Source organism: Dromiciops gliroides, chromosome 4 (assembly GCF_019393635.1).
Source record: "Dromiciops gliroides isolate mDroGli1 chromosome 4, mDroGli1.pri, whole genome shotgun sequence".
NCBI classification, from domain to species: Eukaryota; Metazoa; Chordata; class Mammalia; order Microbiotheria; family Microbiotheriidae; genus Dromiciops; species Dromiciops gliroides.
The window spans coordinates 181,722,091-181,737,454 of record NC_057864.1 but is presented as its reverse complement, the minus strand read 5'-3'; the positions used below and the strand labels follow the sequence as shown (position 1 = coordinate 181,737,454).

At 37.6% G+C, this 15,364-nt stretch overlaps 1 protein-coding gene across 1 annotated transcript in view; it reads right to left on the bottom strand.

Moving 5' to 3' along the window:
* Positions 1–15,364, bottom strand: part of LOC122754799 (keratin-associated protein 4-4-like) — a 53,493-nt gene that overhangs the window by 21,087 nt on the left and 17,042 nt on the right. Inside the window, exon 2 of the mRNA XM_044003255.1 lies at positions 6,462–6,718. Within this exon, the coding sequence (XP_043859190.1) occupies positions 6,462–6,718 (257 nt within the window). The remainder of the gene's footprint in view (positions 1–6,461; positions 6,719–15,364) is intronic.

Below are 15,364 nucleotides of genomic sequence, written 5' to 3'. Positions count from 1 at the left end.
TCAATTGGCATAGCCAGTGTAAAAGCATAGAGGTGGGAAATAAATTGTTCTGTTTGAAGAATAGGAAGACCAGGTTGCCTAGATAGTAGATTGAATATTGAATTATTATTATTATTATGGGGCAATTGGGGTTAAGTGACTTGCCCAGGGTCACACAGCTAGTAAAGGGTCAAGTGTCTGAGGTCATATTTGAACTCAGGTTGTCCTGAATCCAGGACCAATGCTTCATCGACTGCACCACCTAGCTGCCCCTGTGAATACTGAATTATAAATTTGAAATGTACATTGGGGTCAGAGGATGAAGGGCTTTAAAAGCTAAACAGATGGGGCAGGTAGGTGGCACAGTGGATAAAGCACCGGCCTTGGATTCAGGAGGACCTGAGTTCAAATCCAGCCTTAGACACTTGACACTTACTAGCTGTGTGACCCTGGGCAAGTCACTTAATCCCAATTGCCTCACCAAAAAAAAAAACAAAAAAGCTAAACAGATGAGTTTATTTTTTAGTCTAGAGTCAGTATGAAGCCATTGGAGTTTATTGAGCAGGTGAGTGACCTGCACATTAGGAAAATCTCTGTCAGCTATGCAGAGGATATTGAAGCAGAGAGACCAATTAGGAGGTTATTCGAACAGTCCTATTGAGAAGTGATAAGGACCTAAATTATATATTGATGGTCAGTTGACTACAGAGAAGGGAACAGATTGTGATTTGTTAAGTAGGGAGAAAAGGGCAACATTTGGCAACTAAAGTGAGAGAGAATATACAGTGAGAGAGAATATGGATACAATGACAATTTCAAGGTTGTTGTTCATTCTTCATTTTTGAAGAGTACCAATGACATCATAGGGTGATGTCTTGATTTGTGCAGGAGTTGGATTTAGGTGAGGCAAAGTTACAAAAAATAATCAGCCTCTTATCCATAGTTGTCAAAGTACAGTGACAGGGGGGCAGCTAGGTGGTACAGTGGATAAAGCACTGGCCCTGGATTCAGGAGGACCTGAGTTCAAATCTGACCTCAGACTCTTGACACTTACTAGCTGTGTGACCCTGGGCAAGTCACTTAACCCCCATTGCCTGAAAAAGAAATAAAAAGTACAGTGACAGGACATAAATCAAAACAACTGGTGGTGACTTGGGATATAATGCATGACCTTGACATCTCTTCCATATCTGAACAAGCTCTCAGTGCTTCACAGCACCTGCTACAGTCACCTTTAGGGCAGTTGGAACAAATTGTTCTCATCTGCTGATTCCTCTAAAGGGAGTTTTCATGTGATTGGGGTATACATAATTATAACTCACCAATGGATTTGAGGCCTGTTGTTTATCTTCAACCTGGCTTAGCCCATCTGCTGAGACAGTGTTTTACTGGGGTGGGGCCACTGCACAAGCGACGGATGATAGTGCTATTAATAGATATAGGACAGTTGAAAAGTAGTGTGAACATTAGTTCAGTTTTAGATGCATAGTTCAGAAAGGACATATCTCAAGATGCCTAAATGACATCCAATTTGGAAAATCCAATATACATTTGGAGATGAACACATGGAGCTTAGGAAATACACTTGGGATTTATCTGCATTGGGATGGTGATCAAGCTTATGGGATTTGATGACTCACAGAGTATAAGAAGGTCAGTTGGCAAGACACACTCACAAGTAGAAAGCACGCTATGGGTTATGAATGAGCAAAAGAGACCGAGGCGTGGCCAGACACATTTGAGGAAAAGCAAGAGAACATAAGTAATCACAACTCAGAGAGGAAAGATATTCAGGAAGAGAGTGTGGTCAACTATGTCAAATGCTGCAGAGAATTTAAGAGGAATAAAGACTGAAAATTGTTATCAACTATCAAATATTATAGTAATTAAAAATCACCAGTAACTTTAAAAAGAGAAATTTGGGGGGGGCAGCTAGGTGGTACAGTGGATAGAGAGCACTGGCCCTAGAGTGAGGAGGATCTGAGTTCAAATCCAGCCTCAGACATTTGATACTTACTAGATATGTGACCCTGGGCAAGCCACTTAACCCCAATTGGCTCACTAAAAAAAAGAAAGAAAGAAAGGAAAGAGCAATTTCAGTTGAATGATGACTTTGGAAACCATATTTTAAAGGGTTGAAAAGTGAGTCGAGGATAGCAAATGGAGACAACTTTTTTTTTTAGGAGTTGAGACTGATTTCAGGAAATGGTAGGGGCTAGTGAGAATTTTTTAATGAAAAGAGATACTTGTACTTATTTATAAACATCAGGGAAGAAAGCATGAGAGAGGAGGATGTTGAAGAATGGATAATTCTGGCAGTTGTCTATTAAAACAAAGAGAAAACTATGGGAAGAAGGGTACACATGGAGAACAAGACAAGGTCCACTTCATCATCAGAATTTGGAGTGAGAAAAGAGAGAATGTTGAATGACATCAAGAAATTTTTACATATATGGGAGAGAAGAGAGACCTTTCTAGTCTTTCAATATTTACTCCCCTCTATGTACTTTAAGATCCAGTGACACTGGCCTGCCTGCTGTTCTTTGCACATAGCACTTTATTCCCCAATTCTATGCCTCTTCACTGGTCATACCACATGCCTGGAATGATCTGTCTTCTCACCTGTTTCCTAATTTCCTAACTTTCTTCATGATTCCAGTCAAATGCTACCTTCTGGTACAGCTAATAAGTGTCAAGTGTCAGAAGCCGGATTTGAATTCAGGTCCTTCTGAATTCAGGGCTGGTGCTTTATCCACTGCACCACCTAAATGCCCCCTACTGTATATATCTTGAATGTGCAATGTCGTTTGCATTTTGCCTCTTAAATTGAGCTACTTGCAGGAAAGGGCCATGTTTTTGTCTGTCTTTGTATCCCTAATGCTTTGCACAGTGCCTTGCATATGGTGAGTGCTTGAGTAATGCTTGTGGCTCACTTTGAAGGAGAAAGAAAGAGGTCTTTAAATGAAGGGAAGTTCATTACATGTGGAATGAAAATTTCAAAAGGACATGATTAAAGGGTTTGGCATGAACATACATAGTGAAGTGGACGTATGTATAATATGGTCTTTAGAAATATATGTTTATTGATACATTTTGTTTTTATATTACCTACATTGCCCCCCTTCTTTCTCCTTTCCCCTTCTTAGAGTGTAACTCCTTTAAAAAAACATTTTTAAAAAAGGGAACAGAAAGGAAAAATCAGCAAACCCAACCAACACAGTAAGAAAATGTTATATGTAATGTTCCATACTCATGGGCCTCTACAAAAGAGTAAGGGAAGAGAGCAAAATTATTCAATGGAGAAAGAAGCAGTATTTTGAATGCAACTGTCAGGATTTATTTTCAGACCAAGAAAACATCCTCTATTCAAAAACAAGAAAGAAGAGGAGGTAACTAAATACATTTACAACTATTTAAAGATATTTGTTTTAAGATAGAGTTGAGGTAACTATTAAGAGAAAGTTATACCGCTTATCTCAAGACAATAAATAATTTTACATTTGTGGATAAGATTATTTGCTTTACTATTTTCTTTCTTGTTTGTTATATGGTGTTTCTCCTTCATCATTGTCTTTCTCATTTTTTACAGCGCATTATCACTTCATGACATTCCACAATCAATAAGGATCTATTTTGCTTCTAGTTCATTACTTTAAAAAAAGTATTGCCATAAATGGACATTTTTCCACTTTTATTTCACAATTTCAAAATGGTAAATCAACTCAAAGCATATTTAGTGATGCTCTTCACTCTTTTGGAATCATTGCAGCTATCATTATTAATAAGGGGCTAAGTTGGTACAAAACTTTGTGCATTCTGACAGTCATCAGGATAGAATATGACAAAGAAAATCTGCAGCTCACAGTGGCTGAGGCACCTCATGGCATCAACTTTCACTAGATCTGTCCCTGGCTATGTGCATCTTGTGATACCTTTCACTGGATAAAGTTGTGAGCACATCTTTTACATCTTCCTCTACAAATACAGATTGGCAACTGTCTTACATCCAAGACAGTGAGGTCTTAAATGTCTTATCCAGAGTCAAAGAACCAGTAATATTGGAAAAGTCTTCCAAACTCCAAAGTCTTATTATTGTAACACACTGCCTCTTCTGAGAAGCCTAGATAAGAATAAATGCAAGGGTTCCTAGAATTTTTTGTTTCAAGTGCTACACTTGTGGACTCATTTATCATTCTGGTTATTCTGACTTCCATGTCCCCTCTTCTTCCTCTGAGAAAAGGGGCTCAGTTTAACCCACATTATAGCAAGCTGCAACAAGGACTACCAACCCCAAAATGTGCTTATTCTGTTGGATATGAAGCATTACACCTAAAGGTAATTTCTTAAATCTTATTATAGACTATATCAGAGATAATATGAGGTAGGAAGCCAGCAAAATGGTGTTATTTCAGAAAGACATGCTTCTTCTGGGCATTATTGATCCTCCTTTGTTATTTTATCCTCACTGCTACAAGAGAAGTACAAGCCAGGGGAGTCAAAGTTGACTCCCTCTTCAAGCCAACAGAATCAAAGAATCATATAACATAAAGTTGGAAGAGACCATAAAAGATATCTAATATAACCTTTCTCCTGAGAGAACAGCCTCATGCTACAACCATCCTGGCACATGGTTGCCCAGCCTCAGTTTCTAATACTTCCATTAATGGGATGCTTCAATTCATGATTGCTCTGATATAATTATAGGATCTCCCTCCCTTTTGCTCCTTGACTTTGCTCTGTCAATCTGTCTCTTTGTCTCAGCGTATCTCCTTATCTCTGTGAATCTGTATCTATTTCTCCCCATTTTCATATCCTTTTATCTCTTTCTGATGATTGGTCCTTCTCCAGCTCTGTCTTTCTATGTCTGTCTCTCTATGCCTGTCTGTCTGTCTTCATGTCTGTCATTCTTTTTACTCTATATGTATTTTTATCTCTATGTGTCTCTTTCTGGTGACCTCTTGCTGTGCACTTAATGTCCTATGTCCTCTCGCTATTTCATTCTCTGTGTCTAGGTCTCTCTCTGTTCTGTCTCTGTCCCTCTGTCTCTCTTGATCTGTGACTCTATATCTCTCTATACATATATATATATATAAAATAAAATACACATGCAAATATACATATAAAAACACAAATATATGAGTGTACGATATATGCCAAATAATTTATATACTGTCTCCACCATTTTAATGTAAGATCCTCTGGGAATGGAACTATTTATATCTTTTTTCTCATCTCCAGTGCATATCACAGTGCCTGGCACATAATGAGCCCTTTATGAATATATGTTTACTACCTCTTTCATGGGATCACAGCATTTATTTAGACATTGAAAAAACCCTAGAGGCCCTCTGGTCTAGTTCCACATTTTGAAAAATGAGGGAAAGTGAGACCCTGAAAGGCCAACTCCATTGCCTTTGATCACATAGATAATAAAGAACAAAGGCAGGATTTAAGTGTTGTTCATCTCCCATTTGGATACCTTTTGGTCCCAAAGTGTAGTTTAGAGAAATCGATAGAAATCCTTTACACATAGTGGACAAAGAACTTGATTCTTTAGGTGATTTATGAATGATGGATTAGTATCACCTGAATTATCACCACCACTACCACAACCACCACCATCGATATTTCACAAATTTACAAAGAAAGTTTATGCAGATGGTCAGAGCTTATTAAGAGACAAACAAGGAATCCATGTTGGTCCTATAAAACCACCTAAGAATATCCAAAGGAAAAAGTGAGAATAAAGAATAAATATGATACAATAAACTAGAAGCTTTATTAAAAGAAAGAAAACTTAGTGGTTACAAAAAGCAGAATTTCAGGAATTATCCCTTTATTATGTTTTTGTTTTGTTTTGTTTTATCGGGCAATGAGGGTTAAGTGACTTGCCCAGGATCACACAGCTAGCAAGTTTAAAGTGTCTAAGGCTGGATTTGAACTCAGGTCCTCCTGAATTCAGGACCTATGCTTTGTCCACTGTGCCATCTAGCTGTCCCCAGAATTATCCCTTTGGATGTAATTGGTCAGATGATGACTACAAAAGAGTAGCTTCCTCTCTTTCAAAACCTTTAGACCTGGAAAAAAGAGCCAGATGAAGAGACAGCTATGGAGAGCCAGAGCCTTGGCCAGCTAGAATGTTAAAGAAGAGATAATTCCCCTTTGCAGCCAGTTGACATGGAGCTGATAGCTCAACTTCAACAAGGTCACCACATACTGAGACAAAACAGCACTGGATAAAAGTGGATGAAACTACAGACAAGAGAGTCTAAGACTGTCAATATCAAGATGGTGGGGGGAACACTGGCCAGGAGGAGAGTGGTTGACAACAAAATGTGGAGTAGGAAGATGGTTGCCTCTAGGGACAATCACTGCACATTCTGGAAAGCAAGTTGATCAACAGCAGGCTGGATAGTAGCAGATGAACCCACAACAGATGGGCCTACAGCAGGGAGTCTGGCAGCAGAATGGGCTACAGCTAGCTGGTTCACAGCACAAAGGCTGGCAGCAGCTATAGTCACTGCAGGTTGGATAGCAGCAGGGTTGGCAGCAGCTGGGCACACAGCAGCTGGGCTTGCAACAAGTTGTTTGGCAGCAAACTGTTCTGCAGCATGTAGGTGGGCAACATGAAGGCTGGCAGCAGGGGAATATGCAGCCAGATGGCTTACAACAGGTTGTTTTGCAGCACACTGTCTTGCAGCATGTTGGCTGGCAGCAGGTGGGAGCCCAGCAGCAGGAGCTGACCATGGTCTTGGTGGGTGAGGTTTCTGTTGAGAAACAGAGGAAGGTTTCTAGGAGTATGGGAATGTCTCCTCTTCTGGATCTTTATATACCCATCCCCTCTCATTGAGTGAAATCAAGCTAATGGAGCAGGATCTTTCCTTCTTGTTGTTTATTTCATGTGTTCTAGAACTTTAAGAAATTACAGAGTTTAATAGTTGTTGACTAAGTGTCACTATGAATCTTATTAGAATAAGTGACTTCATTTGTTCCTCCACTAAGATGATCCAATCTCTTCTTTCTGAGACAATAGAAAAATTGTCATCAAGGATGTTCCTAATCATAGAAGCATCAACCATCATTATGTAGTCTCTTCTCTGCACATGATCCTATGATAAATGTAAATCATAGATCAGAAGAATGGTCTCTCACCTGTTTTTTTCTCCTCATCATTAATGAATTTATAAGTTCATATAATTATAACAGGATGTCACTGAGAGCTTGTGAATCTGATTCCACACTACAGAATTTGGAGGCAGAAATCCAGGATTCATGTTTTATCTCATCTACTTACCAGCTACATGACCATGAACTATTCACTTGACCTCTGTAAACATCAAGTGCCTTCTACATAATATGACAATAATAGTACTTGTTGTAAGTAATTTACAGGTTCCTTAGACCATCTAATGAAATAATTATGAAAAGGGCAATGTGTTTTATTTTTATATGTTTTCTTGAAGTGGGTCTCCTCAACCCTGGAAACATCAAACTTCCCCATGTCTAAACAATTCTCTAAGTGAGAGAGAAGCCAGTTCTCTGACTTGGCAGAAGAAATATTCTCACATGTGATATGATACAAATGAAATCATTGGTACATATAGTAAAAGCCTTTGATCTTTATAAATCAGTCATTTCCCAGCCAGCATAGTACAAAGCTTATAACAAAGAAAAACAATTAGGCTAAAATCCTATTCAGAAACAATGTCTAACAAAGTATTCAAGATTCTGTCCTGGCATTTCCCCATTTATCTGCTGTGAAAGAGGAATTATGTTTCAATATCTGTTCTTCAAGATATTCACTGATTTTTTCCCATCACTCAATATACTGTGGTAAAAATTATTTGTTGTAAAGATTAATATCAAAAGTTTTAGCTGAATCATTTGGGAGGAGCCACACCTGGCCCACCCTGAGATTACATATGCTACTGAAAAGGACCTCCCCTTTGGGGGGAGGAAAAAATGGAATGCTAGACCTCCCCTTTTGGGGGAGGAAAAACAGAATGCGACCAGAAGGGAAGGGAAATCCAGGAGGTGGGACGTGTTCAAGGAGTGATTCTGGAGGTGTCCTGGACCTGCAGATACTGGTGTTTTGCTCCATTTCAGGCGACTACATTTTTCTAACAAGCAACTGTAAACTGACTGGGGTTGGTGAATTTAACCATAAATTCCTTTGAAGTAGCTTAATTGGGAATGCTCTGGGATAGAATACATCTAAATCATGAGAACTTTCTCAGTATTAGGGCAGATGATAGAAATAACTGTAGATAGAAGGCACAGGTAGGAATTGATTATGATGGGGTGATAACTATAAGGCATTTATATTTTGTTTATCTTTTCTTTTTGTGATAGGAGTTGGGTGACATGCCTGGGGACAAGCAGTGGTTGAGTGTCTTGTGTCCGAGACTGGATTCGGGCTTGGATCCACCTAGGTCCAGAATGGGTACTTTGTCCACTGTGTCACCTAGCTGCCCCATGATGACATCTGTAGGGTAAAATAGAGGGGTGAGGGGATTGCACTGGGGGAGGGTGAAGGGGAGATCTAGAATGGGGTGAAACCCCACATGAAAGAAACAGGAAAGGGTTTATGGAGTGGGGGAAGAGATGGGGGAGGAGGAGAGCAGTGAATGAATCTAACACTCATTAGAATTGCCTCAAAGTCTGTTAAGGGCTAAAATTCTAGCTAGTCTGTCTAAAATATCTAATGAGTGGTCACCAATAAATTATAAGCTTTAGCAAGAGTTAGACTTTTAAGCATTTATTAAGGAGAATAAGAATTTGGTAAAGAGAGAGAAAGGCCTAGATTCCTATCTATTAAAGGGAGAGCACATTTCTAGCTCCCTTCTCCGCCAGCGTCCCCAGGAAAGAGAGCGAGACTGAGCGCCAGTCTCTTCCTTCCTCCTCCCACTAGCCCACGTCACTTCCTGACTCCTGGTCTTGCCCTCAAAGACCTTCCCTTCATGGGCAGAACTCTTCTACAGTAAGTATCCAGCAGGTGGCGTCATTCCAATTGTTACAGTCCCCCCTGTTGTTCCTCAAGAAACAAAATGTTTCCTTGACGGAACAGTAAAAACAATATAATAACTATTGCTAACTAATAATATGTGAACAACAATATAGAAAAGGAAGAGAGGAAAGTTTTGTCCAGAGGGGCGATTTTTTGTCCTCATGAACCGACGCTTTGACATTAGTCTTGCAAAGGGAGGGCCTCTGCAGAGAATACATGTTACAGATGGTGTATATTATAACAGAAAGAGAAAAAAAAACAACAAAAACAACAAATCAAAACTGTTCATTTAAAGTCTCTGAAAGTCTTTTCTCAGATGTCCTCTAGGTGTAGTCGTGGAATGGAAGTCTTTTCAGGGGTTGATGTGTGGATACTGGTAATCAGCCAGGAAATTTCCTACAAAATTGAGCTTAATACAACTTTAAAATAGCTTTGTCAATAATCAAATCAAACAATGAAAGTTCTCAAAAACATATCTAAGGGAATACAGAATCTTAGTTGTTAACACGTGAAACATACAATAAAACAAAAATTGAACCATTCTTTAAAATTACATTATTATTATAGTCCCCCCTTATGGAGAGTAATTGAGAAGACAATTGCTGCGATATTAATTTTTAAAAATAATTTTTATCTTTGTTTCATCACTTTTTGCATCATCTGCCTAATTATCCTCATGCCATTATGAGAAATTAGAAAATCTAATATAATTGGTAACAGGTGTCAAGGCCAAATTCAACACTGTTATTTATCATGACACCTGAGATAATTATGGGGGTTACCATAAAAGAACAGAGAAATGATGGGATATGAGCATTCCCACACTTGAGCAATATATACTGTCCATGCAGTATTCCAGGCTTAAAATAGGTGGATGGAATATATGTCCATGCCACCGAATATATTGGAGGAAACTGAGTCAGACTTAATCAGATGCATGGGATTGAGATGTCCATGGCATCAGGCATATAGGAGGGAGCATAGAAGCCAGGTGTAGGAGTGAGATGGGTGGGATGAATACTTCCAGCCATCTGTACAATATTGTGGGGAAAAATAAAATAAAATATTAAACCAAGAGAATCCAACCTCAACATTAGTCAAAAGCTGTTCCCTCAGCCATACCTTGACTTCATGCATTTCTCCCCTCATGTGACAGTTCAGTGTCTGCTCTTGCATGTATTCCTCTTGTGATTGGATGGCATCTTGGCCAACTGGCATCTGATAACTCAGAATAAAGGCAATTAATGTCTTAAATGATAAGTTCCCATAATCCAAGTCTCATATGGATTTAAAAATTGAGGATAATAAATGATTGCAAAAAATGTGAATACATCTTGACTCAGAACACAATATATAATTATGCAACAATTTCAAATAATACCCCTTTTTTAACTTAGTATACAATTACTTTTTTGAAAAATCTGAACATATTTAAATACAAGTTAAAGCACAACAGAATCTCAAAGAAAACTTTTTTTTTAAAAAAAGAAAACTTTTACAAATGTTCCCCTCTTTTTTTTTTTTTTGGAATATGCTTATCAAAAATAATACTTCTAGAATCAATTTACACTTGCCATGGCAACCAATTTGCCAAGGAAATGCTTTAAAGAGTTTGATCAAATAATCAGTTGAGAAAAAATAACAAAAACAAACAACTCAGAATATGGGAGCACGATACTCCTAGAATTAACATTGTATTATGAAATCAAAACCATCTTGCAATTTTTTAAAATTAGATAAATGAATAGAAGAAAATACACATGGAACAATAAAAGACAGTGAAATTCAAACTAAGGAAATCTAAATGAGAATGAACTTAATATTAATAAGAGTATTATAAAATATAAACTTGATCACATGACTAAAAAGTTTTTACAAATATTCTCCTTGTTTTAAAAACTAAGTATAAGACACAATCTCAAAAGCATGAAAATCTCTATGAAAATAAACCCATACCATTAATTTCAAAATGTAGATGTAATAGCATAGAAATCCTATGTAACCTCTGAACTGATACCATCACTCTGAGTGAATTCAGAACACTTTTGATTCCAATATCTAAAATCCCCAATACTCATATCAATACCTTGCTTCTTACTTCTACATTTCTGTAAAATATATATACTTCCATGGCAAAAGAAGCAGAGTCTTGAACTATGGTGATGATTGTCATTCTTATTCAGCTTAAGTTTTTCTTCTTTAACCCCTCTATATTGTCTGTCAGTCTTTTCACCATACAAATGCTTTATAAGATTACTAATTAAAGACAAAAGCAGGTTAGCAAAATTATGAACAAAACGAGCATATCTGGAATTTAAAGGGTTTTCTAAGGTTGTCTCAAAAGCACAGCCAGGCTGGGGAAGGGCTGAGCCTGAAGCTGCAAATGTAGTTAGAGAAAGTTGAGCATGTGCATTAGATCTTTGGACTTCCCGGGCAGGGGAAGCAATGGGCTTGGCCATGGGGGGAGTAGAGGGTGGGGTCTGGAGAGGAGGGGAGGGACCAGCACAATTTGAATCAGACTTGATTTTGAACTCAGGCCTGGATTCCTCTTCCCCCACTTTGCCTCCAGGTGCTAGGGGATTAAAAACTTCTAGAGGGTGGGTCATTGCCTCCAGGCATGCAAAATTAGAGCAACAATTAGTGTTAGAATTGGGAAAAGCTGCAGGAATCTCTTCAGGTTTCTCTGAAAAAGCATGGTTGGGAGAGGGAGTGATATTTCCTTGTGTGAGTAAGTTGCTGGCTCTTTTAACAAAAATAAAAAGAAAAATAGAAAATCCACAAAAACAAAGCATTAACATGATCTTATCTCCCATTTGTCTGGTTAAACAGACTAAAATCAAAAATAGGGTAATTAGGGAGTTTAAAAGGTCCATTTGAAAAAATTTAAAGGAAAACACAGCCAGTACACCAGTACTTAGCAGTTAAAGGGAGAGGGAGGGGAAATTTCTTACCCAACCAGAAGATCAGAAGACTGAGGTTTAGCTTTCCTCTTCGTGGTCAGCCATCTGTTAAGGGCTAAAATTCTAGCTAGTCTGTCTAAAATATCTAATGAGTGGTCGCCAATAAATTATAAGCTTTAGCAAGAGTTAGACTTTTAAGCATTTATTAAGGAGAATAAGAATTTGGTAAAGAGAGAGAAAGGCCTAGATTCCTATCTATTAAAGGGAGAGCACATTTCTAGCTCCCTTCTCCACCAGCGTCCCCAGGAAAGAGAGCGAGACTGAGCGCCAGTCTCTTCCTTCCTCCTCCCACTAGCCCGCGTCACTTCCTGACTCCTGGTCTTGCCCTCAAAGACCTTCCCTTCGTGGGCAGAACTCTTCTACAGTAAGTATCCAGCAGGTGGCGTCATTCCAATCGTTACAAGACCTTAATCTCATCAGAGTTGGTTCAAGGAAGGAATAACATATACACTCAATTTGGTGGAGTAATCTAGCTAAGCCTGCAGGAAAGTAGGAGGGGAAGGGGATAAGCAGGGAGGAATAAAAGAAGGGAGGGCAAACTGGGGGAAGGGCAGTCAGAAGCAAATCACTTTTGAGGAGGGATAGGGTGAAAGAAGATAGAAAATAGAGTAAATATCATGGGGAAGGGAATAGGTGGAGGGAAACAGTTAACAATAGTTAACTGTGAAAAAAAATGTGAAGCAGATGTAAGATGATGATGATGTTAATAATGATAGCTTAATGATGATTGGATGGAGATTGGGATAGATTGATGATGATGAGGATAGATTGATGGTTATATACCATCATATAATCTACAAAGAGTGATAGTTTTGCTTCCTCCTTGCCTCTTCTAATTCCTTTAATTCCTTTTTCTTCTCAGATTGCTAAAGCTAACATTTCTAGTACAATATTAAATAATAGAGGTGACAGTGGACATCGCTATTTCACCCCTGATCTTATTGGGAAGGCCTCTAACTTATCTCCATTACATATAATGCCTGCTTTTGGTTTTAGGGAGATACTGTTTATTGTCTTAAGGAAAGCTCCACCTATTCCTAAGATGTCTGGTGTTTTTATTAGGAATGGGTGTTGTATTTTGTCAAAAGCTTTCTCCACATCTATTGAGATAATCATATGATTTTGGTCAGTTTTCTTACTGATGTGGTTGATTATGTTAATAGTTTTCCTAATGTTGAACCAGCCCTGCATTCCTGGTATAAATCCCACCTGGTCATAGTGTATTATCTTGGTGATCACTTGCTGTAATCTCCTTGCTAATATCTTATTTAAGATTTTTGCATCAATATTCATTAGGGAAATTGGTCTATAATTTCCTTTCTCTGTTTTTGCTCTGCCTGGATTAGGTATCACCACCATATTTGTGTCAAAAACCAAATTTGGTAGAAATCCTTCACCTATTTTTCCAAATAATTTGTATAATATTGGAATAAATTGCTCTTTAAATATTTGGTAGAATTCACCTGTAAACCCATGTGGCCCTGGGGATTTTTTCTTAGGGAGTTCATTAATGGCTTGCTCAATTTCCTTTTCTAATATGGGCTTATTTAAGGATTTTATTTCCTCTTCAGTTAACCTGGGCAGTTTGTAATTTTGTAAATATTTATCCATTTCATTTAGATTGTCAAATTTATTGGCATACAGTTGGGCAGAATAGTCCCTAATTATTGCTTTAATTTCCACTTCATTGGTAGTGAAATCACCCCTTTTATTTTGAATACTGGTGATTTTGTTTTCTTCCTTCTTTTTTTAATCAAATTAACCAGTGGTTTGTCTATATTATTGGTTTTTTCCTAAAAACAGTTCTTAGTCTTATTAATTAATTCTATAGTTTACTTGCTTTCAATTTTATTAATTTCTCCTTTAATTTTCAAGATTTCTAATTTAGTATTTAATTGGGGATGTCTAATTTGTTCTTTTTCTAGCTTTTTAAGTTGTATGCCCAATTCATTGATCTCCTCTTTCTATTTTTTATTCATGTCAGCAGTTAGAGCTATAAAATTTCCCCTAAGCACTGCTTTGGCTGCATCCCATAGATTTTGGTATGTTGTCTCATTATTGTCATTCTCTTGGATAAAGTTATTGTTTGCATGATTTGTTGTTTGACCCACTGATTCTTTAGAATGAATTTATTTAGTTTCTAAGTGATTTTCAGTCTACCTTCCCATGGCTCTTTATTACATGTAATTTTTATGGCATCATGATCTGAGAAGGATGCATTTACTATTTCTGACTTTCTACATTTGACTATGATGTTTTTTGTGCCCTAATACATGGTCAATTTTTGAAACTGTGCCATGTACTGCTGAGAAAAAGGTATATTCCTTTCTATCACCATTCAATTTTTTCCAGACACCCATCATGTCTAACTTTTCTAGTAATCTATTCACCTCTTTCACTTCTTTCTTATTTATTTTTCTGCTAGATTTATCTAATTCTGAGAGGGAAAGATTCAGATACGCCACTAGTATAGTATTACTGTCTAATTCCTCTGATAACTCATTTAACTTCTCCTCTAAGAATTTGGATGCTATACCACTTGGCGCATACATGTTTAATATTGATATTACTTCATTATCTATAGTACCTTTTAGCAAGATGTAGTTTCCTTCCTTATCATATATTATATGATATTTAAATTGCTTCTTTCTGGCTGCTTGGAGTATCTTCTCCTTCACCTGATAATTCTGGAATTTGGCTACAATAATCCTTGGAGTTTTCCTTTTGGGATCTCTTTGAGGAGGTGATTGGTGGATTCTTTCAATGATGATTTTGTCCTCTGATTGTTTAATATCAGGGCAGTTCTCTTTAATAATTTCCTGGAATATGGTTTCTAGACTCTTTTTCTGATCATGGCTTTCAGGCAGTCCAATGATTCTCAAATTGTTTCTCCTGGATCTGTTTTCCATGTCAGTTATCTTTCCAATGAGGTATTTCACATTTTCTTCTATTTTTTTTCATTCTTTAGATTCTGCTTGACTCATTCTTGGTGTCTCATGGATTCATTACCTTCCAACTGTCCAATTTTAATTTTTAATGAATTGTTTTCTTCAGTGAGGTCATGCACTTTTTTTTCCATTTGGCCAAATGAATTTTTTAAGGAATTGTTTTCTTCAGTCAATCTTTGTGCTTCCTTTTCCAAGCTGCTGATTCTTTGTGCTTCTTTTTCCAAACTGCTGGTTCTTTTTTCATAATTTTCTTTTGTTGCTTTCATTTCTCTCAAATGATTTTTAAAATCCTTTTTGAGCTCTTCCAAGAAGGCTTTTTGTTCTTGAGGCCATTCATCTTCCCTCTTGAGGCTTCACATGTAGGCAATTTGGGAGCATTGTCCTCATCAGACTTTGTGTTTGCCTCTTCCCTGTCAATACAGAAGCTTTCAATGGCGAGAGCTCTTTTTTGTTTCTTACTCATACTGCAG